Source organism: Phycodurus eques, chromosome 21, assembly GCF_024500275.1.
Source record: "Phycodurus eques isolate BA_2022a chromosome 21, UOR_Pequ_1.1, whole genome shotgun sequence".
NCBI lineage: Eukaryota > Metazoa > Chordata > Actinopteri > Syngnathiformes > Syngnathidae > Phycodurus > Phycodurus eques.
Genome location: NC_084545.1, coordinates 10,797,152 through 10,823,772, shown reverse-complemented (window position 1 = coordinate 10,823,772; position 26,621 = coordinate 10,797,152). Strand labels below are relative to the sequence as shown.

Here is a 26,621-nt window from a genome sequence, read left to right as displayed (position 1 = left end):
GACACTCTGTTTAGAATAAGGAAATCTGATATTGAAAAAAAATCCAGACTAAACAATTGGTTTGGAATTAAAATCTTTGACTTGGAATGTAAGCGGCACGGTGGCCGACTGGTAAGAGGGTCAGCCTCACAGTTCTGAAGACCCGGGTTCAATCCCCGGCCCCGACTGTGTGGAGTTTGCATGTTCTCCCTGTGCCTGCGTGGGTTTTCTCTGGGCACTCTGGTTTCCTCCCACATCCCAAAAACATGCATAAATTGGAGACTCTAAATTGCCCGTAGGTGTGCATGTGAGTGCGAATGGTTGTCTGTTTGTATGTGCCCTGCGATTGGCTGGCAACCAGTTCAGGGTGTACCCCGCCTCCTGCCCGATGACAGCTGGGATAGGCTCCAGCACGCCCGCGACCCTAGTGAGGATAAGCGGCTCAGAAAATGGATGGATGGATGACTTGGAATGTCACTGCCTTGTAAAACCTTAAGACAGTTTCCCACCACAGGAACGTAACAGTTCCAATATTTTGCCTTTTATTTTTTTTTTTTACATGCTCACTCCAAAAGCTCTTGCAAAATTATTTTGACAATTTGTTGTCTAGTCTTGTTTGGAGCAATATGTTTCGAGCCCAATTTGGCAGTGTTGAATAGTGTATAATTGAAACCAGTGCAGTATTTAGTTTTCCCCCAAGACACACTGCCTTAGCAGAGGTTCTACTTGCATGTCTTGGTTTACAGCTGCTTTTTAGAGAAATAAGGAGTACATTAATCCATGCCTCTGAAGTACAGTATATTAGATTTCTGTGCCAGAAAACACAGTTTGTGATGATTCATTTGTTATTCCTACATTATATATAGTATTTAGGCTTTACACGATCAGGATTTTTGGGGCCGAGCATCAAGTTTAAAAAAACGATAACCGATCACCAATCCGATCACATGATGGAGGAATGTGTCTATTTAAATGACCTGTTCATTTACTGTATATACTTGTGTACTGAATTGCTAAAAAAATTACATTTACAATAAATAATGTATCTTTGTTCCTCTATTTATGCCGGTGAGGCATAGTGACAGACAGAATAAATGAATGGTGTTCTATTAGATGGCAGGAAGTAAATACAGTAATTAAAGTATCCACGTTTTGTGTTGGTTTGCCGTGAGATTTTTCAATTGTAAAATATGTTCCTTGGCTCCATAAAGGTTGGAAATCACTGCTCTAGTCAGATCGTGTATTCTAATCAGTCTGGTCAAACCAACATTACAACATGACAGAAATAATGAATGCTAACTTACTGTAATTAAATTACTTTATTTTTAATTAATTTACTTCACCCACACCGAAACTTTAGAGCATGATTCGAAAGAACGGCGGCATGTTTACAATAAAACAACAATAAAATCGGTGTAAATCTAATCGTATTTATGTTCTTTTCAAGGCTTTTGCAGACTTGCTAACACTTCAACTGTGGTAGAACTAAGACACTTAACTCAAACAAATAAATCTCAACAATGGTGTTAGAAATGCTGCCTTCATCTGTGTGACTGAGTGCATCTCTGTGCTCACCTGTATGCATTTGCGCTGTGTGTGTGTCGATCATACTGTACGTGCTACCTCTGAGCATTTGTAATGTTTCCATCACCGTCAAAGGTGGCTTTTAGGTCAACTGGGTTTAATAGAGTGTGGAAAATGTATCTGTAGTTCAGAGTGATGCAGCCAGCTGCAGCCATAAACTTCACCAGTGAATGAGTTGTTGTGTAATGAAGTCTTCAGTGACTCAGTGTTACTGTCATTCACAGAAATAAACAAGTATCCCTGGTAGTGCTGCATTACCATTAGTAGTTTCCCTGTCACTAAGAGTCTGGGTCAAATGAGGTCACAGTAAAGTGTGTGCAAAATGGTTTTTTGTTTTTTGTTTTTTGCTCTACACATTATGAAATGAACTCCACCAGAGAATATATTTTCATGTCACAAAGGCTGTATACTGAAGTGGTGCATGTGTGTTCTTCAACAACGATAACGATGATATCACTAGACTGTGATGATACAAATCATAACATTGGGGGAATCGGTATCTATACAGTAAATACAGTGTATATATCGCAAAAAAGTCCATTTAACTGAAAATGAAAATGTTTTGCAGTCTTTTGCCACATGTAGCATACATAATAAACAGATAAGTGAATACTAAAACTACATTTTATCTCCTAATACTACCATAGAAACTAGTGCTGCCGTGAAATTGCAGCTTCTGAAATGTTTCGGGCAGAAATGGGCCAACAGTGCATTTCATTTTTAGACCGAAAGTCTTTTGTCACCAAAATAAAATGTCCAAAACAGGATCTTGTTATGATGCAAGCAAAAACCGCAGCCAGTGCGCGGTCACAAACACCATATTGTAAAGTGAATAAATAAATAATGGCATGTCCACATTGAATAGTCGCCCAACTTTGCTGCTTTCCGCTGTATGGGTACTAAGGGGAATGCTTGTTACACGCTATTATGCGCCACCCCAGGTACCTACGATCGACAGCTAACTTGGCTAAATACGATGCCGAGCCGCAGAGGCGAACGTTTGCTTCGCGTCCATTGTCAACACAGCATAAGTCACTAATCATCACCTCCATGGCAGCAAATAAGCTATATTTCTGACAAGGATCATGATCACAAAGGGAGGACGAGGAATAATTAACAGGAAAAAGATGGGAGCTAATTGCTAAGCTATCGTGACATGAAGTCGCAAAACTCTAAAATAATTGATTCGGTGATACAGTGGACTTGTCAAATAGGTCTGGCTGGAACCGCGTTATAGCCGCGGTATATACTGTGGAACATTGCAATTAAAAATTGGCCTTTCAAAAATGATTGCATGAGTGGAAAAAGTCTCCCCTCTGCTTCTCACTTTCCCTGCGCTACGCTGGTAAGCCTTGCGCCAAGGTTGTACGAGCCTTTCAACCGCACTATTTAAAGACACAATATTAACCAGTGTAATTCGTCGGAGGTTTCAAAAATTACGTTGTACGTGCTAAATTAATCTATATACATATATTCCTTCCACAACCTGCAAAGGGAACTCCTCACAATTTTGGCCGTATGGAAGATGCCTGGGCATGCCTGGTTAGCGGTTAGTGGATCAGCTTTCACATCTGTTTGTGTGTGCAATCAACTTGTACCCATTTTGGCATACACAAACCTTTCGTAGATCATGCGCAACATGCCCACCAACAGCACACGCAATCTCTTAGCACAAACACGAAATTAGTACCCGCTATATGGGATCTTCGTAAATCAGGTCCAAAGTATTTTATAAAACAACAACACAACCTAGATAGACTTAACATTGAATATGTAAATTATTATTTCACAGTCATCACTGTATGTTGTATGTGTACATTTATTTTTTATGTTTTTAAACAAATTCAAACAACAGGGCAAGCCAAGTTTTTTTCTCAGTTTTTGACAATAGCAAACAAAGTAACAAAAGGTAATAAAACACATTTCCATTGGTCTTTTAGGTACTCGGCATTCACAGTGCATGGACAAAAATGCTGTACAGTACTGAGATTCCAATCACATTAAAAGTCAGACTTTCAATGCGGAACTCCACGTACTTAAATTAGTATCGATTATGTACTTTGAGATATCATGATTCAATATGTTGTGATCTCAATATTCTTTCCTCTGAGGCGTGGAATGTGGTGAAGAAAAGAATGCACCTACTGTAAATAAGCAATGTAAAAGGGAGCCAGACATCAGCAGAATCACGAAGAGGTGAGTTGCAATTGGGTGCCTAAAGTGTGTGAGTGTATAGAGACAATAGAGACAAACAGACTTCCACCAACATCGGATTAATTTGAGTGACTGGGTGTGTTTGCAGTTGAGTCCCCTGATGGCCCTTTCCGTCTCATTGTTAGACCTTAGTCACCCAAAGACACGTGGTATTTAAGTAATGTTACTCATTTAGATTTTGTGGTGTAATTCAGGGATGCACAATTGCCGCATTGTTTTTCCCACCCCCTCTTCGTGCCAATTTCACTTTCCTAGCAACCCATGTAAAGCCCATGCAAATGATTAGGGATACCAGGAAATGCACACACACACACGCACACACACACACACACACACACACACACACACACACACACACACACACACACACACACACACACCCTTGCTTTCAGTTTATCATGTCCACATCATGGAAAGGTGGTGGAATGTGTTAAATGATGTGCAAAGACAGAGGCCTTCTGTTGGGGACATTGAGCAGATAAATGTTCCCTTTCCTGCCTTTTATGCCATTGGTTCATCCTGTTTCTTTTTTTTCACTGTCCATTTCCCTTGGAAGCTTTAGTTATTCTCTGTCTCTTTGCTGATACTGTATCATGTTTTGACATGATACAGTATTGGATTAGGGTATTATCAGGTTGAAAGTTCAACAACCATGAACTCAAGCACCATAAAAGAATATGCTTGTCTCATGCCTCACAAATCTTGCGGGTTTAATGCCAGTGTTGTGAAGGGTGAGACATTGTGGCTACGTTAACACAACGACCTAGTAAAAACAGGAATGATTTTTTTTCCCCCTTTGGTTTTCACTACAATGACTACATTTGTTATTGTTATTGTTCCTGTGATAGTGACAATAAAGTCCAATGCTATTCTATTCTATTCTATTCCATTCTAGTTTATTCTATTTTTGAAACAATCCCTGTTGACATGGACCTGTAAAAATTACCTTAAATGTTGCAATATTCATGCCAATAATAGTTAGAGATCAGTTTGTAATAATGCATGCATGCGCAACAACACATGCATGTGATAAATAGCATTACAATATAATCAAAGCAAAGGTAAGGAGGAGTAATTGAAAGCAAAGGTAAGGAGGAGTAATTGATTTATTTTGTCTGTGTCATTACACAATATATTGCTAATTATTTTGCAGACCTAAAAGCTATCAGCTTGCTGACCCCTTTGGAGTCCAGTTTATGAACTACTGGTCTTGTACACCCGGTATCTGGTAAACCAATAATCTATAATTTATAAATTTATAAAATTTCATTATTTCATTGAGCTTTTACTGTACATTCACGACGGATGCAGTCATTGTTGATTTCTTCGTCAGAGTACACCGATTGCCCCGAGATGTCGCAAGTAGTAACACTGACCTCGATTGCAGTTCAATTTCACTTTACCTCTTTTTTTCTCCCTAGTCCAGTAATAGATTACTTGATTGTCTCGATATGTCCCATTTCATTACAGATGTCTGACTGTTTGTTTGTTTTAGCAGAGTATCTGTGTATTTGTTGAAATTGTATGAGGTGTGTTGCTATGGACATACAGTATAATTGCTTCATGCATGCTACATGTATGCCCTATGCGCTATACATCTATGCTGCCCTCTGCTGCAGCCCATCCGCGTTAGGGTATCTTGAAAGGGTCAGGTCTGGGTCATTATGACTGGCTTTCATCATAACTCGCTTGAGGATCCACGTGGTGGGAGCAAAGTGGTAGTGGTTTAAGAGTGCAGAGGGCATTTGTTCATGGGCCAGGAACCACAATGTTGGTATGTGCCAAATACTGGTTTGTATTTTGCTTTCTGCAAAATTATCTTTTTTCATTTGTAAACACTAGAGGAATTTTGGCACCCTGGTTGGAATGCCGAGGAGTGGAACTTTTTTTTTTTTTTTTTTTTTTTTTTTTTTTTTTATAAACTGTGGATTTATTCCAAGTGGGACAAACACAATTGACTAGTATCCAGAAAAAGTATAGGGAATTATGTCATTTAACATCATTATGAAATAAATTTGTACAAATACCGAGAAGAAGAAGAAGAAGAACTTCTCTGGCCCTTATAGTACAATGTATTAAAATTCTATCCTACTTTGTTTGCTCTCTTCTTTTTTTTCTGCCACACCTCTCTATTGTTTTCTCAACTCTATTAATTATGCATCTGTTAATGAGCCGACTTCCATACAAAGCATGCTGTTGACACACATACAAAGCACAGATTCTTGTTGCATGTGTGCAGAAACATGCACCTTGTACAGTATACTCGACTTGGCCTGTGTATCAATATGTATCTACTGTATATACGCACTCTATGTATGTATGTACAGTATATTATATCTCATCCCTACCTCTACATTCCACAGGTAGTATAATTCACTCTATTAATAGCTCGACAGTATGAAGGTTACCACGCAACACTGAAATTTTATAGACCTACAGATTAGTGAAGTTTATGTCTCGCTGCTGTTCTCTCCCTGTCTTGCATTGCTGCACAAATCCACTATCCTCAGATTAATGTCAGGATACGTACAGTATAAGTATAGACAACCCGTGTGCGGATGTCTTAAATAAAGGAGCAAACCATATTTTTTTTTCATGAGAACATTGTTTTCATTCACTGCATTACCATCCATGTGTATTTGTCCTCATATGATATTGAATTCCCTGCCCCCCTGCTCACCCCCCAATGGGATGGATGAAATTTTAATTCATGACTACTACCCGTCATGCTAATGAATGTGTTTGAGAGAGGAATGTGTGAGTGGTGACTGACACCGACTGGGGCCTTCTCTCCTTGTTAATGGGTCAGTGAGAGACAATGAGCTGCTTTCTTGTATGAAAACCAGAAGAAGGATATGGGCCAGGAGAGTAGGTGTTAAACAAGGATGATACAGATCATAAATACATTGCTTTTTGAATGGCACATTGGTCGCTTGCCACACTGTTTGCATTTCCCACCTCAGGGTTAATAAGGTCATAAATGCTTCCCACCTTTTCAGTAAAGAATTAAAATTGTTCCTGTTTATCATTTAATCTGATATTTTATATACTTTATATATAGTTTGATATACAGATTTTTATTAAGTTTTCATTCAAAACATCAGTTTATACTTTAAGCCTACATATTACAAATATGGATATTGGTTCAACAAAAGAAACTACTCCTACTCCTACACTTACTACTACTACTCGTACTACTCCTATTACTACCCCCACTACACAAAGCTGCTGAGGAGCACACTATTCACTATGCAAGTGCTTCATGCTCTCTACTTATTGTGACAGCTCTATCTAGTGGTAATTTTAGGTACTTCATACTAAACAGTATGTCCCCCTCTTTAGGTATTGTGCACAAACATAGTTTTTGTCAAATGTTTAACATACAAACATGGTCATTGCTTGGATTTTAATTTTGTTAGCTAGCTTTAGAAAACTCATCTGAAAAGTTTTATACCCCCCAACACAGAGTTTGTTAAAGAGTAACAACAGAAACTTACGTTTGACTTTAATAACCAAAGTTTCCAGTGGTTTAGTAGTTAGTAGTTCATATTTGTGGTCCTAATAAAATTATAATAAGAGTAAATAGAAGGTGGAGATCTGCAGGCCGTTTGTGAGAGAGACTTGAGTTTCAGGTCTGATCAGGTGAGCCGATATACCTGGTGGGCAGGCCACTTCCTGTATGGGAGGATTTTGTTTTCATGCACTCTTAAGTTGAGTGGGAGTGCCCGCACATGCGTGTCAAGCTGTGTTTCAGTTGCAGGAAGGACGTGATCAGGTTGGTGTTCTTTTGTGTCTCCCAATTTTGTTTTCCTGATTGTTATCATATCTGGATTTGAGAATTTCCTTAATCTAATATGTGAGATCATCTGTTTATGACTGTTTACACCCTCACTTGTTTGGTTTTGTTCTCACAATTGACCTGATTGGTCTTGCATTGCGTTATTGTAACACACCTCCTTCTGTGACCACAGAAGCTTGTTATGGCAGCGTGTAATTGATTATTCATTACTGTGTGTTATGTTCGACTTTGTAAAAAGGATGATTTTATTGTGTTCAGCATGAACATGAAAATCTTACTTCTGAAGATACTTTTTAATGTAAAGGTTCTTTGTGTCACAAAAGCACTTTAATTTTTTTTAAATATCATTTTTACTTGTAAAGCGTGAAAAGAAGTTAATTACTTTAAGTCCAATTAAGTCCATTCCTTAAGTAAATTGAAACAAAATCATAATTATTTCAGTATTCATAATGTTTGTGCTATTTTCTTAATCAAATGTAAAGTGGGTGCCTTGGCTTAATAAAGGTAAAATAATAAAGGGAAATAATGAGCTAACTTTTACCAGCTGATCTGCTGTTAACTTCTACCACTGCAATGGTGATCAGGCCCTTTTTCTGCATCAGCATGAGAAGTTCACCATCCTGCTTTCTCTGGTGTCATACCCACAAGGAGCCTCGCCTGGCTCTCGGATCTCTACTGGTATCTCCAAGCTGGTGACCAAACCTCTACTAACATGGAGCGTTAGAAGGAGCAGGGCGTTTGGGTGGCATCTTATATCAGTGTTTCCCAACCTGTTAAACCAAGACACATCTTTTACATTCCCAAAAATCTCATGGCACGCCACCGTGTGTCTGAATGGCAACAGGTGGATATACAGGTTAATTTGTCCTTCTGCCATCTAGTGGAGGGGCATTTAAAGTTTCTGCTTGTTATTTTACATACTGTACAATAGCTGGTATAGAGAGGATAAAACATATACATTAATTGTAGTAAGTTAATAAATAATTTTTGAACCAATTAATTGAAACAGGATAATTTCCCACGACACACCTTATGATCCCTGACAGCACACTAATATGTGCTGCAGCACTCAGCACAGAGGATGGGCATCACGTGTTCCAGAAAGAGCACAAAAATACATTTGGATAGACGTGTACATGGGAGTTTTTCAACATATTGCGAGTTGGTGACCAACTGGTGAATCGCAAATAGCTAGGGCTTCACTGTATTATCTTCTTCTCACACATTATTCTTCAAAGAACACAGCTCTTTGATGCTGGTCCCGCGTCACAAATTTGTTTTTGCTATGACAACAATATGAAGAAAAAGTAAAAACACATGCATTTTACCCTTTGTTGCTCACTTAACTGAGGTCTTGTGAGGTACACTGAGATGGAACTTTTAAAACTCAAAGGTTTTATTTGACTTCAGAGGTATATTTTTAATGAAAATTCTGGTCAAGTTCCAAATTGGATGGTTTGAGGTAGTGCTCAGTAGCTGACTGGATGTGCTTATTGGTAGGATCAGTGGAATGATTAATAAACACACATGGGTGAATGCCTACATGAACCTCAAAACGTAAGACAACGGCAACGACATTTTTGAAGACAAGTGCAGCTTTACGAAATGATAAATGCGCTATGGTAGCATGTGCAAACATCACAATAGCGTACATACAGTAATTGGTTTCTTAATTGTGATTGAGCAAGTGTTATCAGTGCAGGTTATAATCTCAATGAGGATTAGTGCAGAATAGATAAACCAATCAGAGTTGAGTGTACCTGCAGATCCTGAAGCTGGTGGATTACTTAAAGCCAACGGCTCCATCGAGACGTAACAAGTGAAGTAGTGGTGTCCTTTAACGGGACTGTCATGTGATAAGGATATCAGTTTCATTTGTAAGAATACTAAGCAATTCCGGACAGAAAACACCTTGATGTCAACACTGCAGGGATATGTTATGGTTTTGTTGCTCTCAGTTCTATAAACAGTTGAACAGTCCAGTAAATCGTTTTTCTTTCATCTTTAACATAGTAAACCCCTATATGCCAACTCTTCCCTCTTTTATTCTTCCCACTTTTGACCATTCAACCTTACATCAACCTGCAAAGTTTTCTCATGCTCAGCTCAATTTTTAAATTAATACTTAATTAGTAACATTATTTTTAAACCACACAATAAAACAAGGAAAATGAACTAAAACCGAAATATACTGCATGTAAAAACATCCAACCCTTTTAACTTACCTTTAAGTGGACATGTTGCTACTTTCTTATTGTAATTATATAGTGTGTATTCTGGCATTTGGAGTATCAGAGGTTGGACTGGTAGTATCAGTGGTGTGTGTGTTTTTTATTGGCCAACCTGTTGTGATTGACATATTACCCTGTGGGCTGAATAAACATACATAATGCTCTGCTGATAGACAGGTGTTTACATATGATTCATGTAGCATTACAACTAGTACTACTAGTGTTTTAAGGTGTGCAAAAATGTAAATATTGGAAAGTAGCAATGGGCATGTAAAGCTTTTCCAAGTTGTCCTAGCAGTGGCCCTGTTGCAGTAAATCCACTAGATGGTGATAGAGCATTTTTAAGACGCCTGATTGAAGGAGCATGCCAGAGAAGTGGATCTTAGTCTCATGAGAAAGTGTCCATACACGGTATTACTGACCAATAACATTGTATAATCTGTACTGACATGGTCAAAGATTTTTTTTACTGAGCTATTTTTCTTTATGTCCATCTTTTATGACCCTTTTCGCCCTTTTAAAATTTCCCAGGTGTTCTTACTCTGCAGCATCACTGGGCATTGGAAAGCTTCCTGAATGGAAAAAAAGACCTTTTATAATATTGAACAGTATCGAGTCATTTCTCTTTCCACGCAACAAAAGGCACACTGGTCATATTACAGTGCAGTGTACCTTTAGATGAGACAGAGCATGCTTGCCCCACTTCAATTGTCTGTTATTCAATTTACAAAGTACTATGTACAGTATGAGGCCTTGCCCATGGCCTTCTCTCTGAAACACTAATGGGTTTGGGGTGTACACCTCAGATCTTTCATTTGGAGAAACACTTTTTTTTACCTTGGGCATCTACTGGAATGTGCTGATGCAAGTATAAGCACAAAGTTTGCTAACTGCACTAAACTAGACATGCGACATGTTTCAACAGTTCAGAATCAGAATCATCTTTATTTGCCAAGTATGTCCAAAAAACACACAAGGAATTTGTCTCCGGTAGTTGGAGACGCTCTAGTACGACAATAGACAATCAATTGACAGAGAACACTTTTGAGACATATAGACATTGACAAGAACAGTCACTGAGCAATAAAGGGTTGCTAGTTATCTGGTAATGCCGGTACAAATGGTTTATTTTTTGTGACAATTGCATGTTGTCTAGTTGGCTGATTTCAATAAAGTTGAGTACAGTATGTTTGTACACACATAGGGCAAGACTACAGGAAACTTGGAATGCATGTACAGTATGTGGCCAACATTGCCCAGCCATTGGTAGAAATACCAATGATGCAAATACCAAGGGTGTAGATGCCTTGGGGAACCCCCTGGACATATTGCCAGTCAATTACAGGGCTGTAAATAGTTATAAGATCCAATAACGCTGACTCAAACACCCAAACGATACACTGTAGACATTTAAAATGTGTTAGCAGCTATTGCACCCTGTAATTATACTTTAAAATCTCCTCTTGCAGGTTTTCATGCCATAAAACCTGTCCGCAAATGCAATTGGTCTTTGGGGAAAGCTGCTGAGGAACTCACAACCCTGTTGCCTCATTGCCATTTTCCAAAGCCAGAGGGGAGGTAATTGGCAGAAGCCATGCCTGCCCTGACCACCGGAGTGGGCGACGAGCCAGGTAGCAACCAACCATTCCGATTCACCGAAATCTGAACGATTCTGCAATGTTTTTTTGGCTGTAATGTCACACAGTTTTGCTTGAGCTGACATTATTGGAACCTGATTTGTTTAAAGTGGTAAAGTACTGTGTATGAAAGACTCACCTCAGCTCCTCTTACTTACAGGGCTGTATGAGTTGCTAGCAGCATTACCTTCAAAACTGAAGCCCCATGGCAGCCACCCTGAGGAGAGCGCTTTTCTCCAGGGCATGTTTGGGGAGAAAAGCCTCCATTCACTCTTCATGGTAAAACAACCCTTTAAGTAACATTTTGTTTGTCTCTCAAATAACCTTTACAGGGGTGTCCAACCCATTTTTGTCGTGGGCCAAATTTATGTTACAATTTCCCTCAGAGGGCCAATATGACAGTAAAACCATATGTTTGCCTATACATATTATTACATCCACACAACAAATCGAGGGCTAACTAGTTTTGAAGCGGCACGGTGGTTGACTGTTTAGCACATCTGCCTCACTGTTCTTAGGAACTGGGTTCAAATCTGATAATTTGAAATTTTGGTACAGATATGAGCAAGAATCATGGAAATTGATAGTCATGATTTGCTTTCGTGGGCCACATAAAATGGGCCTTCAGTTTGACATCTGCCCAAAACATAAACAAGCTAAAAACACCCAAGAATGGCTAAGAACAAAATATCAAACTATTATGAAGTTGCCATTGATTGAGCCCTGCTCTAAATTGTACTGACCATTTGTGGAAGTAGTTGAAACATTTAGTCTGGAGAAGGCAGCTGGAGTAGTTTCCTCATTGCTAATATAGGCCAAAATACCTACTGGCAGTGGTATTAGACTCATTGATGCATCATTTGATTGCAAGTTAAGGATATCATGATTTTTGTCCAGGCTACTTCCATTAGCTTGTTTTTTTAAATAATTCTGTTGAGCAACAACAACAACAACAACAACAACAACAAAAATGCCTGATAAGGTCATTCCTAATTACTACATTTAAATTTGTATTACTTTTATACCTTTAAAGCAATTTCAGTGATTATTGTGGGTTGTCTTTCCTTGAACTTTTTTTCTTTAATTTTAAAATACTTATAATTTATTTACATATGTTGTAATATTTTTCTCAGTTTTTTTGTTTTTGTTCCATGATTAAAGGAGCAAGTCTATTCTACCAAACCAACGACTTTGGAAGAACATGAAGGGCGAATACGAGAAGTTATGTCTTACATCCCACAAGAGTTCCTTGTGAAATCAGTTCATGTGGTTCCCAGGCAGCTTGAGAAACTGGTGGCTAATGCTGGCGCCCATATCCAATTTTAAATAAAACTCAATGCAATACACTTTCTTCTCGTGTTCATTTCTTGAAAGAATTATAGTTCAAATAAATTCCAAGTACTTAAAAATAGGGAGTTACTTTACAATCACCCGGTATATAGACTAGAATAATTTAGCATATGTGTATGGCCGCCATTTGAAACTTTGTCGTAGAACACTGTTGTTTGTAGCCATGAGACACTCTGCATCCCTTTCATTCTCACCTACTAAAAAACACAATCTTTCAGATCCATGAACGTCTGCAGCATTATGAAGAGAGCAAACCCACTCCTGTCTTCAGCAACGCTGCAAGTCTGTGCAGTCAAGTAAGTGGTTGAAAAGCAACTGAAAAGGCACACCACACAAGTATGCATGTAGCATGCCTTTAAAATGTTTGTCCAGACTTCTCCAAAAAGCACCTCCACTCATTTCTTGTGTAGCTTTAGAATACACTATTGCCAAAGTGATCGCTCAACTGCCTTGACTCAGATATGCATTAAAGTGACATCCCATTCTTAATCCATAGGGTTTAATATGAGATCGGTCCCCCCTCTGTAGTTATAACAGTTTAAAGTCTTCTGGAATGGTTTTCCACAATGTTTAGGAGTGTGTTTTTTGGGAATTAACGACTATTCTTTCAGAAGCGCTTTTGTGAGGTTACACTGTTGTTGGATCTCAGTCTGCGCTCTAATTCATTCAAAAGTGTTCTATAGGGTTGAGGTCAGGATTGTGCAGACCACTGAAGTTCATCCACATCAAACTCTTTCATTCATGTCTTTATGAACTTTAACATGTGCACTGATGCACAGTCATGTTGGAACAGGAAGGGGCCATCTCCAAACTGTTCCCACAAAGTTGTAAATGTCCAAAATATTAGCCTTTGAGCTCCAGTGAAAGAAACTCTGAATGCTTCAGCATACCAAGAGATTTTGGCATACATTTTGGGGATTACCCCTTCCTTCTGCAAAATATCTGTGCACCAGTGCACAAATCAAGTTCCATGAAGACATAAAGAGAATTTGGTAGGGATGAACTTGACTGGCATGCACAGAGTCCTAACCTCAACCCGATAGAACACCTTTGGGTTGATTTAGAGTGGACAGTGAGCCAGGCCTTCTCGCCCAACATTAGTGTGTGACCTCATAAATACAGTATGCTCCCGGAAGAATGGGGCAAAAAAGGCCATAAACTCAATCCTAATCCTTGTTGAAAGCCTTCCTACAAGACTTGAAGCTGTTATAGCTGCAAAAAGTAGTCCAACATCATATTAAACCATATGGATTTAGAATGGAATATCCCTTAATATGCGAGTCAATCCAGGCGAGCAAATACTTTTGGCAATATAGTGTAGCTGGATAGATAGGTAGATGGGTAAAATGAAAATTAAGTACTATTGATGAATTTTGAATGTATGTTCTCAAATGGCTATAAATGAAGAAACTTTCTTTTTTCAGTTGTCTGAAGAGTTTCAAGGCAAACCAGTTAATAGAGAAATGAATGAGCTTCTCAAGCTATTGAACAAACCCCACTTGAAGGTGAGCATTTTTACGATCAGTAGCTTAATGTTGTCTTTTACTCAATTTTTACTACATTGTAGCGATTACATGTAATATACTTCCTCAGCTTGCAGCAGCTTTACTCTCTCATGACACATTTGCATTAAAAGTATTTATTACATCATTATTATGTCCTTGCTAGTGATGCACCTGTATTATATTCCAAACTAGCAATTGGAACTGGTTGTTCTAAAACATGTTAAAACAAAACGCACTCCATCCCTAGCACGGTCTCATCTTTCATAAAGTACATATCTAAGTTTCATGAATTGGGGCTTTAAACTGCTTGAGTTAACGCCCCACTTAATACTCAGTTTCACCGTCTTCATTATGAGGTGATTTTTACATAAAGAGATGTGAAGTCTTCGTTGAATGCTTGCTATGTATTCTTCTTCTTTCTCCACCTCTCTTTAGAGCCTTCTGTCAGTCCATGATATCGTTGCACAGAAAAGCTATGACCCGGAACTACCGCCAATGCCTGAAGACATCAGTGATGATGAGGATTCTGTGAAGATCATAAGACTGGTTAAAAACAAGGAGCCCCTCGTAAGTTACTTGTTATTTGTACTATTATTTGTCCTCATCATTTTAAACCTTTACATTATTTAATGCAAAATCCTGTGCTTGGCGTCCATCTAAATCAACCTACAAGATACTGGTGGCAGCCATGTGTTCTTGTACTTTGATGGACATATACTTTCAATGGTCCCTTCCTGTATTACTTACCTTAACTAATTCATACATACATATTGGCATATTGTATGTGCCAACAGTTCTAAAGGGCTTGTTTTACTGTATGTGTTGTTACTATGCTAGAAAGCCCATGTAGTCAACTTTATTTTTTCCTGTTTTTCCTTTTTGATCATTTTTTTCCCATTATTATTATTATTTTAAATCTCATGCATTAGTTAAGTTATTTTATTTTTATCTATTCCAACGGAAATGGGACTTCTTATTTGTGTCCGTTAAAGGTTAGATGTTTTTTGTTACTCATCTTTAGCCATCAAGTTTGATTGGTACGACTTTTGGAACGGTCCAAATTGAACTGTTTTGACAACTGGAATATACTTGTAATACTACTGAAGTAACAACAAAGCTGAGATATGATGTTCGTTAGCTAAATATGAATTCTCCTCATTAACTTTATATAGGGAGCTACGATAAAGCAAGATGATCTCACAGGAGCCATCCTTGTGGCCCGAATCATGAAAGGAGGGGCAGCAGACAGAAGTGGTTTGTTTCAAAACTGTATCTGTTTTTATGGATTGTGATCAGCCATTGACAGTACAACAGCCAGCATGTTTTTTCCCATGTATGTTGTGGAAACAAACATGCAGTTGATATGCATGATAACTACCGTGTACTTTGTCAATTGTAGGTGAGCTAAATCAGTTCTATGGCTAATAAGACAACACAGTAGTGAATGTAAAAAAAAAAGAATTTGTTTTTTTGATTTTGTCTATTTTAAAAGTCGATTTGTGTGGACTGTGATTTATTTTGTGTAACAGGCCTTATTCATGTTGGAGATGAGCTGAAGGAGGTCAATGGAATCCCCGTGGATAACAAGAAACCTGAGGAAATTATTCGTATTCTGGTGCGACTTGTCTTTTTGTGAATTCTCCATTTCCTTTGCCAAAATAGCACTTCTCATTTGTGAGGCATTATACTTCCTTTCCACTCATCCAGGAATCTGTGACTTCCATATCCGTTCTTAAACTGAACACTTGCCTCCCTCTATGTAATCTTTCTTGGCGCTTTGACCGCTTGCATGGAGCTACACCATGCCTCTGGAATGTGACGCTATGTCCTGTAGATTTACCGAGTAAAGCAGTCTTCAAATTAGATATGTACTTGTCACATAACCCACTGTACCTATCTTTTCTCTCCTCATAATCAGGCCCAGTCCCAAGGGGCCATTACCTTTAAAGTTATTCCTGGGGTCAAGGAGGATGTATTAACCAAGGAGCCAAAGGTGCGCCATAGCTGATTAAGTTGTTACTGTAAATTGACTCACATTTGAATAATTTTTAAATTGTTGCTTGCACAATACATTTTCTGTCATTCCACAACCTACTTTCTAAAGGTGAGCCAGTTACTATCATGCAAGGGTTGTATGTGACATGCTACCCGTACTCCCATACTGGATTAAACCTTCAGAGTCAGATACATACAAAACAACCGTTTATGACATGACTTTGTTCCTTGTGTATGTAAATATGATCATATTATTTGTGTTTAGAATGATTAAAAGTCAATTGACTATGCCACTTTGTTGAGTCTATAGTACACATCTATGCAGGGTGTCCAATTAGTTTCCATGCATGTAGTTTTTAACATTTTAATCATTATATTTGCGATACCATAATAAATGTTCGAATAAAGAGCAGTGAATTGAATTCATACTGAGGACCCTGATGGAAGTCTTAATGCTGAACAGTATCTTCACATCTTACAAAAAGAAAGTTTTCAATCCCTGCTCAACAAGGATGGTAACTTCCCAGTTTTACTTTCAGCAAGCTGGCGCTCCATCTTATTATTTGCATTCACATGCGTCAGTGGTTTGTGACCGGAATTACCTTTTTAGAATACGTGCCTTCAGACTTTCAAGAAAGTAACAAAAAGCCATTTTTTCCTGTTGTTCCCTCTTTCTCTTGCCATCTGTACTATAACATTCAGATGTTTGTGAAGGCACTCTTTGACTATGACCCAAAAGACGACAAAGCCATCCCATGTAAGGAGGCTGGACTCGCCTTCAAAAAGGGCTCCATTCTTCAGATCATGAGCCAAGATGATGCAACCTGGTGGCAAGCCAAACATGAAGGAGACGCTAACCCCCGTGCTGGCTTAATCCCGTCCAAGCAGTTTCAAGAGAGGTGAGAATTAAAAAAAAAAAAAAAAATCTCCACGCCTCTGCCCTGAAATGATCAGTGAATCTATATTTGACAACTCTATGGAAAATTGGACATCAGCGTGTCCTCATGTGGCCGTACATAATGTGAAAAAAAATAATCGTCAGATTAAAGCAGAAGTAAATGCTTTGTTTTGTTTTGTTTCACTTCCACACTACATTACTGCTTTATCCACTCTTCCCCATAACTACTCCCAACTCTTGATATTTCTTGTTGCAAGAAATGTTTATGACCCCTATCATGTGATTGTCTATTTTACAGGAGATTAGTTTTGCGAAGTCCTGCTGCAATTCTACCAACCCAGAGGTCTTCTCTTCGACGATCAAGTAAGTTTTTATTGAATGAGATCAGAAAATGTATGACTTGGGGGGGGAGAACTCAATGTTGTCGTATGCCTCACGCAAATAAAAAATAAATACATGGAAAGATGGAATGCATTTTTTTTTTTTTTTGCTTTTTGTGCACACACATCATGCAGTTAAAATACTTCAATGACGAAAGCCATTTTTTTAAACGTTTCTCAATTATTATAATGTAAAATGCAAAACGACAACTTTGTTTTCAATGATTTTTATCTACATAGAAGTGCCCCCTTAACAAAATTATTCTGTGTGATCTTGCTATGAATGTTCTGAACTTCTGTTTCAAAATTTGTGTTGTTTTGAGCAAAATAATGACGTATGGAAAAGATTCCATAAATGAGGTCTGTGTGAATGTACCTGTAGTTGCTGGTTGCAACAATGTAGTGCCGTCCATTAGGCTCCAAAAAGAGGATAAAGGATAAAACAACAATCAATTTCATACAACTGATCAAATTTCTTAACAATTAAGTAATCGCTTATTTTGCCCATCCCACATTTCTTGCTGCCATGCGTGTTGGACTGTGAGTCTCTGTTTGTTCTTGTGTCTGCAACATAGGCTGATACTGTTATTATATAGAAGTCATTTTGTAGAAACAATTATTTTGGGACTACGTACTCGTATATACCCATTTTTGTTGGTGAAATTACTATTTATACAGGCTATTAATAGATTGTTTTGCTTTTTTAAGATGATGTGGCTGTAGAGTTTGGTAGGTGTTTTCCTCCTGTTTTCTTTTCCTCTTAATTCTTTTTTACCGTATATTTTCACCTTGTAATCCAACCTTCTCGCTAACATACTCAATTTCATTTCTTGCTTCTTTCACTGATTCTCACAGTTGAGGAAATTGAAGGTACAACTCATCTAACACCTCTCATTAAATAGGGTTTTAATTATTAATCATATGATAATGATCGTGCAATAAGAAAAACATCACATTTGCTTCAGAACTAATTATTTATCAATGTATTATTAATTAACAGAGAAAGAGTCAATATGACTGTACAACATAAATTTTGCCCCTTGTGTTGTGCAAACCATCATTTTTCATGAACATATTTTTTACTGGACATTATTTATTGAATGACACTGTGCCACTTCGGTCAAATATTTATACCTACAGTAATCAGAATCAGAATCATCTTTATTTGCCAAGTATGTCCAAAACACACAAGGAATTTGTCTCCGGTAGTTGTAGCCGCTCTAATACAACAGACAGTCAATTTACAGAACACTTTGGGGATATAAAGACATTGACAAAAAACAATTGTGCAAAAAGATCAGCAAGTGTTTTTATTATTAGTTTTTGTAATTAAGATTGGGATGTGTTCTATTTTTTGAGATGTCAGAACTGTCTCTTATTCATTCATGTTAGCTCAGAACCTCCAAAGCAATGGACATGGATATGGCAGTTGTAGTCTTGAACCTTGGAACCAGATGAAAAGTTCTAACTTTGCTTTTCAAGTAAACTTAAACATAAAGCCTGGTTTTCCTTGCTGCATACACAGTACGTCGTGTGCGTTCCTTCCAAAAGAAATGTGTACACTTTTCTTTGAACAACCCAGTGTTTAGTTTGGAGGGCTGGGTCCCTTTTTCTGTCCCCTCTGACTCTTCTCTTCCAATATGGTAATATGCCTCTCCTCTGGCCCCTCCTTTTTTCCTTTTCTCATCACCAGAGGATGCTGACTTTATTAGCGGATGTCGTCTAGGTGAGAGATTTATTCGTTTCTCTTCTTCTCTTCCTGTACTCCTTTTACTTTTTGTTGTTCCAACAGTGAAAATAGCAGCTAAGACCATGTTAGTTTTCATCTCCATTTGCAATGTTTTAATGGTATTATTTCACTCTAGAAGACATTGAAGTTAGTTTAAGCTCAGTGTGGAAATCCTCTCATTACAAATGTGCAAAATTTAGAATTGGGTATTGTCAGAGCTATTGTATGTGTATTGTCGAAATTTACTTTGATCCTGTTTTCTAAATCATAAGTTTGATGATGTACAGTATGGAGTGTGGTTGGCATTGTTGGGTACCACTTTCTAAAAACGGTGGGGAAAGGGGAAAGTACAACAATGGTTACCACAATGTCCTTCTATACAGTGGAACCATGAATACTGAACACACGTTGCATGTTTAGCGTAAACTGTAAATACAATAATTTTAACTCACCCTTTGATGACCAGTGACAGATTCAATTGCAGTATTCTATAGTTATACAGTATTCACATTTGTCTTGTTTGTCTATATGTGCCCTGTTAGTGAATGTGTAACCAGTGTGAAGGCTACCCGGGTCCTAGTCAGCGGCAATCACCGTAGCCATGAACAGGAAAGAACAGTAGAAAATTGATGGATGTCCTGTCCTGAAATTGTTCACTTACGTCTTAGCATCTTTCCTCTCATCGGCAGATTCCTCTCCCCAATTGAACCTCAACTGATTTTCTATTTTCTCCATATTCATCTACTTTTATGACCAATCAAACTATTTGCTTATTTTATCGACCCAAGGTGTTTGCATTTAACACTACAAAAAGCACTGTTCATGGTTTTATCCACTTTTAGACTGTATTGGTCACACATGATGAAGCCAACGATAACAATCACGAGCTGAGCTTTATATTGCAATTTGTGGTATTGGACATTAAACCATGGAGACATTGGCCAGAACATTGAAACCACTTAGCTTCAGGCTTATGTGTGGTTGTATGTTTTGGCACACCAACAGGGATCGAGACACTGACTTTGTTCTGTGTACCTTACAGATGAATATTTAATTCATCTAGGCTGTATAATTACGTTTTTTTTTTTTATTCTCCTTTCCCTTTTCTTTCTCTTCTTTTTTTATGATGCTAGTTGGGTTCAGAAGAAGCTTCCGTCTCAGCAGGAAAGACAAGAAGACCAACAAGTCCATGTACGAGTGTAAGAAGAGTGAAATTTATGACACAGCTGACGTTCCCACTTATGAAGAGGTCACTAAATACCAGAGGCAGGGTAGAGCTAAACACCGGCTGGCGATCCTAGTTGGTGAGTAGTGTGGTGGTAGACAGCATTAGTTGAATTGGGGATCATTAGTGATAGAGCATGAGAAGGTGGTCATCTATGTGTTTGCCTTTCTGCAGGACCGACTGGAGTTGGCTTGAATGAGCTGAAGAGGAAACTTTTGATTTCTGATCCACAGCACTTCAGTGTGACCATCCCACGTAAATTGACTTTTTTAACTTTTTTTTTTTTTTTTTTGAAAAATATTAATCTTTCAGATTTTGCGTACCACGTTTAGAGAATCACTGCAAGAGACCAATGTTGAAATCTAGCTTGTTGTTACTGCTCCTCAGAGTTCATTGACCAATTGTATGAGAAGTGGGATGATCAGACTTGAGGCATATTTTGAAACAATACATTTCTGCTCATAAAACATTTCTTGAAATTTCCTTTCCTGTGCCATGACAAAACAAACTTTGTCATAGCATATTACCCTTTTTAAAATGGTATTTGGTTTATTGCACTTTATGTTTAAGCAAAGAAGGCAAATTGACCAAGTAGAGTGCACAAATATTGTTGAAAATAAAATAATTATTGTAAGGAAGGCCGTATGTAATTGATAAGTATATTTTTTTGCTTGTCAAAATTTTTTTTCATGTGGAATGGGATCGGTCCAATGTTTGTATCAGTGCAGTTACACTCTGTAGTTGCTAAATCTTGAGGCACTAATATGCTGGCTAAATGTGATTGTTGAAAAGCAAACACTTAGAAAACATTTTCCGCCATCTCAAAGTCAACAATTACTGTAACAAATTAACAAATAATTGCACATTTTCCTGATTTACTCAAGAAAATTAGTTTTGCTGCTCCGTCCACGTGTTTTGTTTGTACTGTTGTACTAATGTCGATATGCAATTTAGAACAAAAGTAATGTGGTGGAAAATCTTGAAAATCTTAACTGTACTTGAAAAGAGTAAAAATGGAATTTGATCCTTTACCTTACTCTAAGACTGACAGGTAACACACTAACTTCTGTAGCCATATTACCTGTAGAGACAAAGCTAATGTCAAAGTCTATTTGCTCTTGTATTACACAGTAATACATACAGGGCTTTCCGTGGACAACCATACTTTAGCCTTCTTAAGACTTCCAGCAATGTTAATAGAGGCTTATGGTTTCTTGCCCACCAGTGAGTCAGAGTCTGAGATTGAGGTCATCAACGCTCTTTCTCACCCTCTCTGTCTCTCTCTCTTTCTATTAGACACAAGTCGGCCCAAGAAGAACGTGGAGAATGATGGCATAGAATACCATTTCATCTCGAAACATCTCTTTGAGACGGATATTCACAACAATAAGTACATCACTGCACAATGGAAACATTTACGAAACACATATACAATTGAGGCAGCACGGTGGACGACTGGTTAGAGCGTCTACCTCACAGTTCTGAGGAGCGGGGTTCAATCCCTGGCCCCGCCTGTGTGGAGCTTGCATGTTCTCCCTGGGCCTCCGTGGGTTTTTTCTGGGTACTCCGGTTTCCTCCCACATCCCAAAAACATGCATGGTAGGTTAATTGAAGTCTCTAAATTGTCCCTAGTTGTGAATATGAGTGCGAATGGTTGTTTGTTTATGTGTGCCCTGCGATTGGCTGGCAACCAGTTCAGGGTGTACCCCGCCTCCTGCCCGATGATAGCTGGGATCAGCTCCAGCACTCCCGCGACCCTTGTAAGCAGCTCAGAAAATGGATGGATGGATATTCAATTGAATTTATCAACAAAAAAATATATATATATATAGTGGTAAATGCTAACTTTGCTCTGCCTTATGTACACATTTACGTTACGTCGCTGCCGTAGGAATAGATCTCCGTTGTAAATCGAAGACCTCCTGTTTGTTAGTACTGAGATGTTCCCAGCAATATTCTTATCTTTCTTCTTTCCATCTCACCTCTTAGGTTCATTGAGTTTGGCGAGTACAAAGGGAATTACTATGGGACAAGTTTAGACTCAATACGGTCGGTCCTTTCCAAGGACAAAGTGTGCCTATTGGACGTTCAGCCTCATGTGAGTGCCCACCCCCCCACCCCCCAAAAAAATCCTCTCTATTTTTGGTTTTATGTTCTACCCTGTTCTACTTCTTTTTTTGCCCTACATAACACATGCTTACACACCAGTTCTGTGGTCTTGCAGTTTTAGTAGCTTTTCTTTGTCTTGCAGACATTAAAGCACCTGCGGACAGCAGAGTTTAAACCATTTGTAGTTTTCGTGAAGCCTCCTACGATTGAGAGACTGAGGGAGACGAGAATGAACGCAAAACTCATTTCAGGCAAGGATGATAAGGGATTGGCTAAGCCAATTACGGTGAGTGCAGTATACATGACAGACTGGAGGAGTGATTTTATTTCATTTCCATTTTCTTTCCAAACAACAATTAAACATAATTTACTGCTTGTTTGACTGTCGTGTGGAATATGACCGAGCTAGTCTTTGCTTTTACAAGGTAGTTAACTTTGTTTTGAAACAGATTTCAAATGCAATTATCATTAAATCCAATTCCGTAAGAATTAAAGGGAAACCTAAAAAGTGCTGGGCATAAAATTACAAAATACAGAAATTCTATAGTAAAAGGATTAATTTAGCCATAACACATTCTTTTCAACAACACATAGTTTGTTACACGTGCTTTTATGTACGTGCTCAAAAGTAATATGAATACTATAATAATATAATAATACACAATAATATGCTAACCTCAATAGTACTCCAAAATGTCTCTTACCTGAAACACCTATATAAACAATATAAATTCAGTATTTATACTTCTTTTCAATTTAAACATTCCAACAAGGCAAGGAGTATGTTAGAAGTGGAACATTTTTGAATGTCTATTGCTGTTCTTATATTTTATCTTCATTTTTAATAATGTTTAACTTTTCTTTAACATTGTACAGTATACAATTTAAATTACACGTGTATACCAGTGTGAAATGTTCATTGCCAATTAGTTTATGACTGCTTGAATTGGGTACAGGTACACTACACACATCGCTTATTAATATTTTAAAAGATTTTGAAAATGTGAGAGACCCCACACATGACAAAGGAAAAAAATCGCCATACATGCCTACAGCTGTTATAGTGTTTGGTGTATTCGAGATGAATCACACGGAATGATTGTCCACTAACAATTGTGTTTGTCCTCCCCGAAACCGGATGTCGGCCAGAGTACCAACTGACTTGCGTTGCCACATGGCATCCAGACTGCTGGAAAATACTAAGAAGAAGAAAGTGTGGTAGCAGAAGAAATTGCAAAAACTAGGCTAACTCTTAGCTTAGCTGGCAACCATACTTGAGAGACACAAGTAACACTGCCAGTTCTTTCTCTAGTTGTGTCCGACATCAACGTCAGCTTTAGGTAGCTTCCTAATTGGCTATCGTTCCGTTTCATGTCACAGCCACGGAGTCCGTTGCTCGGCTGAACTTGGTGTTGAACACACACATGAGGATTTGGGATCATAAATATTGAACATATTTACCAATTATGATTGTCGGGCCTGACAGTTTTCCAAGTAAAAATCACTCGCAACACACCCTACACCACAGAATAATCAGTTAGGATAAACTTTTAGCGAGACCCGATAATCGCACCTTTGCTAACTTTGATCGGGAAGGGGGGAAATGTTCAAATTCGCCCCGATTTTTGGTATAGTGTACACCGATCTGTGCTTTTGTTTAATCCTCTCACTGTTTTCACACCTACCCCAGGAGGAGGACTTTCAGGAGATGGTGGCAACTGCCCAGACAATGGAGAATCAGTACGGACATCTATTCGAGAAGGTCATAATCAACGATAACCTTTTGGACGCCTTTGGCGAACTCCGTGCGGCATTAAAGAAAGTGGAGATGGACACACAGTGGGTTCCAGTGAGCTGGACTCACTCCTGAGAGTTACAAGGACAGTAAAACAAGAAAAAGAAACATGAAGGCTTTTGGAGTATCTCTGCTGTAGCAGGTGTTTTGTGTGGAGAGAGAAGAAGACAACAGGCTGCTGTGCTATCAGTGCAGTTTAATGCAGTTTGTGGAATCTGTATTATGAATTTCAACTTCCAGTAAGGTCTCAATTCTGATCTTTTGACGTTTAAGAGGATTGCACTTTGTGTTGAGGTTATAGGAGTTTTTTCCAGGATGTGGGCACTTATCTAGATTCTTGGATGCAAGATGAAGTGCTTCGTTCCAAACCAGAATGTTGAATGAGCCTGGACCGTCACAGTACCAGCAACCTTGCCAGCGCATCAGCAGCACCGCCAACCAGAAGCCTTTCTTGAGTGTCTTTCAAAGATGAGACTATTTGAAACCAAAGGAACTGTCACATTTCTTGTTGGTTTGGCAACTTACATGCACATGTCTGTAAAAGAATGCAAAAGGAAGGGAAATGGGGGATTCAAGATTTTTGCTTTTCTGTCTTACTATATTTTTATGCTTCCGAAATCATTTCCGCTTCAAAACATTTTTTGGTACATTCTCCTAAAGGGCAGCATATGTTTAATTTTTATTAAAAATTAATATATATATTTTTAATATCTTCTTGGTTCTTTTTTTTTAACATTTTACATAACATTTTTAGAGAGACTTGATCTCAACTGTTCTTTAACTATTATGTTAGAATGTGTATTCACAAATATCTTTTTTCCTCCCACAAGTAATTGTTTTTCAGGGATTGGAGCCACTCCCTACTGTATTTAGAGTTTATTGCTAATTTTCCTTTTCTTCATCGCCTAAACGACCCCTTTCTTCTAATGCCTTACGCATTTTACATTGCACACGTGGCGCAGCTTACCATATGTTGACTATCAACCTCATTCTTGTAAGAGAAATCGACACAATTCCTACAAGCAAAAGCAAATGTTGTCTTACAAAGATGATATTTTAACAATTACCACTTTTGTGCCTGGCTGTAGTCGACAGCTAGTTTTCTAAGCACAGAGGCCGTGCTTGTGTAAGTTTTTTTTTCCGGGTACTCGGGCTTCCTCCCACAATCCCAAAAACGTGCATGTTAGGTCAAAGTCAACTGGGATAGGCTCCAGCTCACCTGTGACCTTAATGACGAATAGTTGTTAATGCTAATCTTTTTTGCTCCAACAATAACCAGGTTTTATATTCACTTATTTAAGAGGGGAAAAACAAAAGTGTTTTATGTGCCAGCTCATGTTTTCAACTTTTAATGATTAGGGTTGCAGATTGTTTACAGCCTTTGTGCTAAGCTAGCTAGCTTTTGATAGTAGCTTTGTGTTAACTTGACATTATCCGAGGTTTCTTAACAGCCTCAGCTGGAGGACGAAAGACATACTATCCCCGCAAGGGGGGGTGCAAGGGATTTTTTTGTTTCTTTGTTTTTTACGTATTTATTTTTGGAGGTTTTATTTCTGCTGTTCAGTAATAATCACACTCTTAAAACTAAAGGAACATGTCATTACATTTTCATATTGCCCTGTTAAATCTGGGTCACTTCACTTCGAAACTATACACACACCAGAAAACATTTCTTGTTGTACATAGATTGCTCATTCTACTGGGTAATGGTGACATTTTATATTAAAAGAATATACAACCATTGAATGCTTCTTGTTTGACTTTTGTGCCAGAGCACAAGTGTAACAATATACATAAGATGTCATGCTTTGCTGGAGTAGTCTATAAGATATTGTCTAACTTCACATACAGCAGTTTTCAATTTGACAGTGTTAAGCCACAAAGTGAGGTTTAGTCTTTAAAAGGATGTGTAATTAAATTGACATGAACAGTTTTTGGTAAATAATCATTTAAATGTCTACAAAATTAGCACTATTAAAGGAGACGAATAATGCAATTTATAAACAATTTTTATTATTATCCCCCCCCCTCACTGATGCAGGGGGATAGGGACTGAGCCCTTGCCGCAAATAACGAAAATCTGTGAATAACTGACGCCCCCTTAAATCGGTTTAGAGTTGCCTGTGTATGCTATAGCGGCAAAGCACTACTTTTGCCTTGGGTGTAGTTGCCTGATTCACATCTGTTTGTG

At 38.2% G+C, this 26,621-nt stretch overlaps 1 protein-coding gene across 5 annotated transcripts in view; it reads left to right on the top strand.

The window, feature by feature from the left end:
* Window positions 1–26,161, top strand: part of mpp7a (MAGUK p55 scaffold protein 7a) — a 33,276-nt gene extending 7,115 nt beyond the window's left edge. Inside the window, exons 1-20 of one of the 5 annotated variants that reach the window (XM_061666503.1) lie at window positions 7,515–7,552; window positions 11,277–11,438; window positions 11,605–11,723; window positions 13,013–13,090; window positions 14,219–14,299; window positions 14,735–14,866; window positions 15,472–15,553; window positions 15,829–15,914; window positions 16,218–16,292; window positions 16,997–17,193; window positions 17,491–17,555; window positions 18,281–18,301; window positions 18,428–18,442; window positions 19,266–19,298; window positions 20,435–20,605; window positions 20,701–20,781; window positions 21,823–21,916; window positions 22,516–22,624; window positions 22,778–22,921; window positions 24,326–26,161. In XM_061666503.1, the coding sequence (XP_061522487.1) occupies window positions 11,402–11,438; window positions 11,605–11,723; window positions 13,013–13,090; window positions 14,219–14,299; window positions 14,735–14,866; window positions 15,472–15,553; window positions 15,829–15,914; window positions 16,218–16,292; window positions 16,997–17,193; window positions 17,491–17,555; window positions 18,281–18,301; window positions 18,428–18,442; window positions 19,266–19,298; window positions 20,435–20,605; window positions 20,701–20,781; window positions 21,823–21,916; window positions 22,516–22,624; window positions 22,778–22,921; window positions 24,326–24,505 (1,800 nt within the window). In that variant the 5' untranslated portion in view covers window positions 7,515–7,552; window positions 11,277–11,401 and the 3' untranslated portion in view covers window positions 24,506–26,161. Of the gene's footprint in view, window positions 1–7,514; window positions 7,553–11,276; window positions 11,439–11,604; window positions 11,724–13,012; window positions 13,091–14,218; window positions 14,300–14,734; window positions 14,867–15,471; window positions 15,554–15,828; window positions 15,915–16,217; window positions 16,293–16,996; window positions 17,194–17,490; window positions 17,556–18,280; window positions 18,302–18,427; window positions 18,443–19,265; window positions 19,299–20,434; window positions 20,606–20,700; window positions 20,782–21,822; window positions 21,917–22,515; window positions 22,625–22,777; window positions 22,922–24,325 lie in introns of those variants that run through there. The other 4 variants (XM_061666502.1, XM_061666504.1, XM_061666506.1 and 1 more) reach the window with 4 other exon arrangements.
* The last annotated feature ends 460 nt before the right edge of the window (window positions 26,162–26,621 follow it).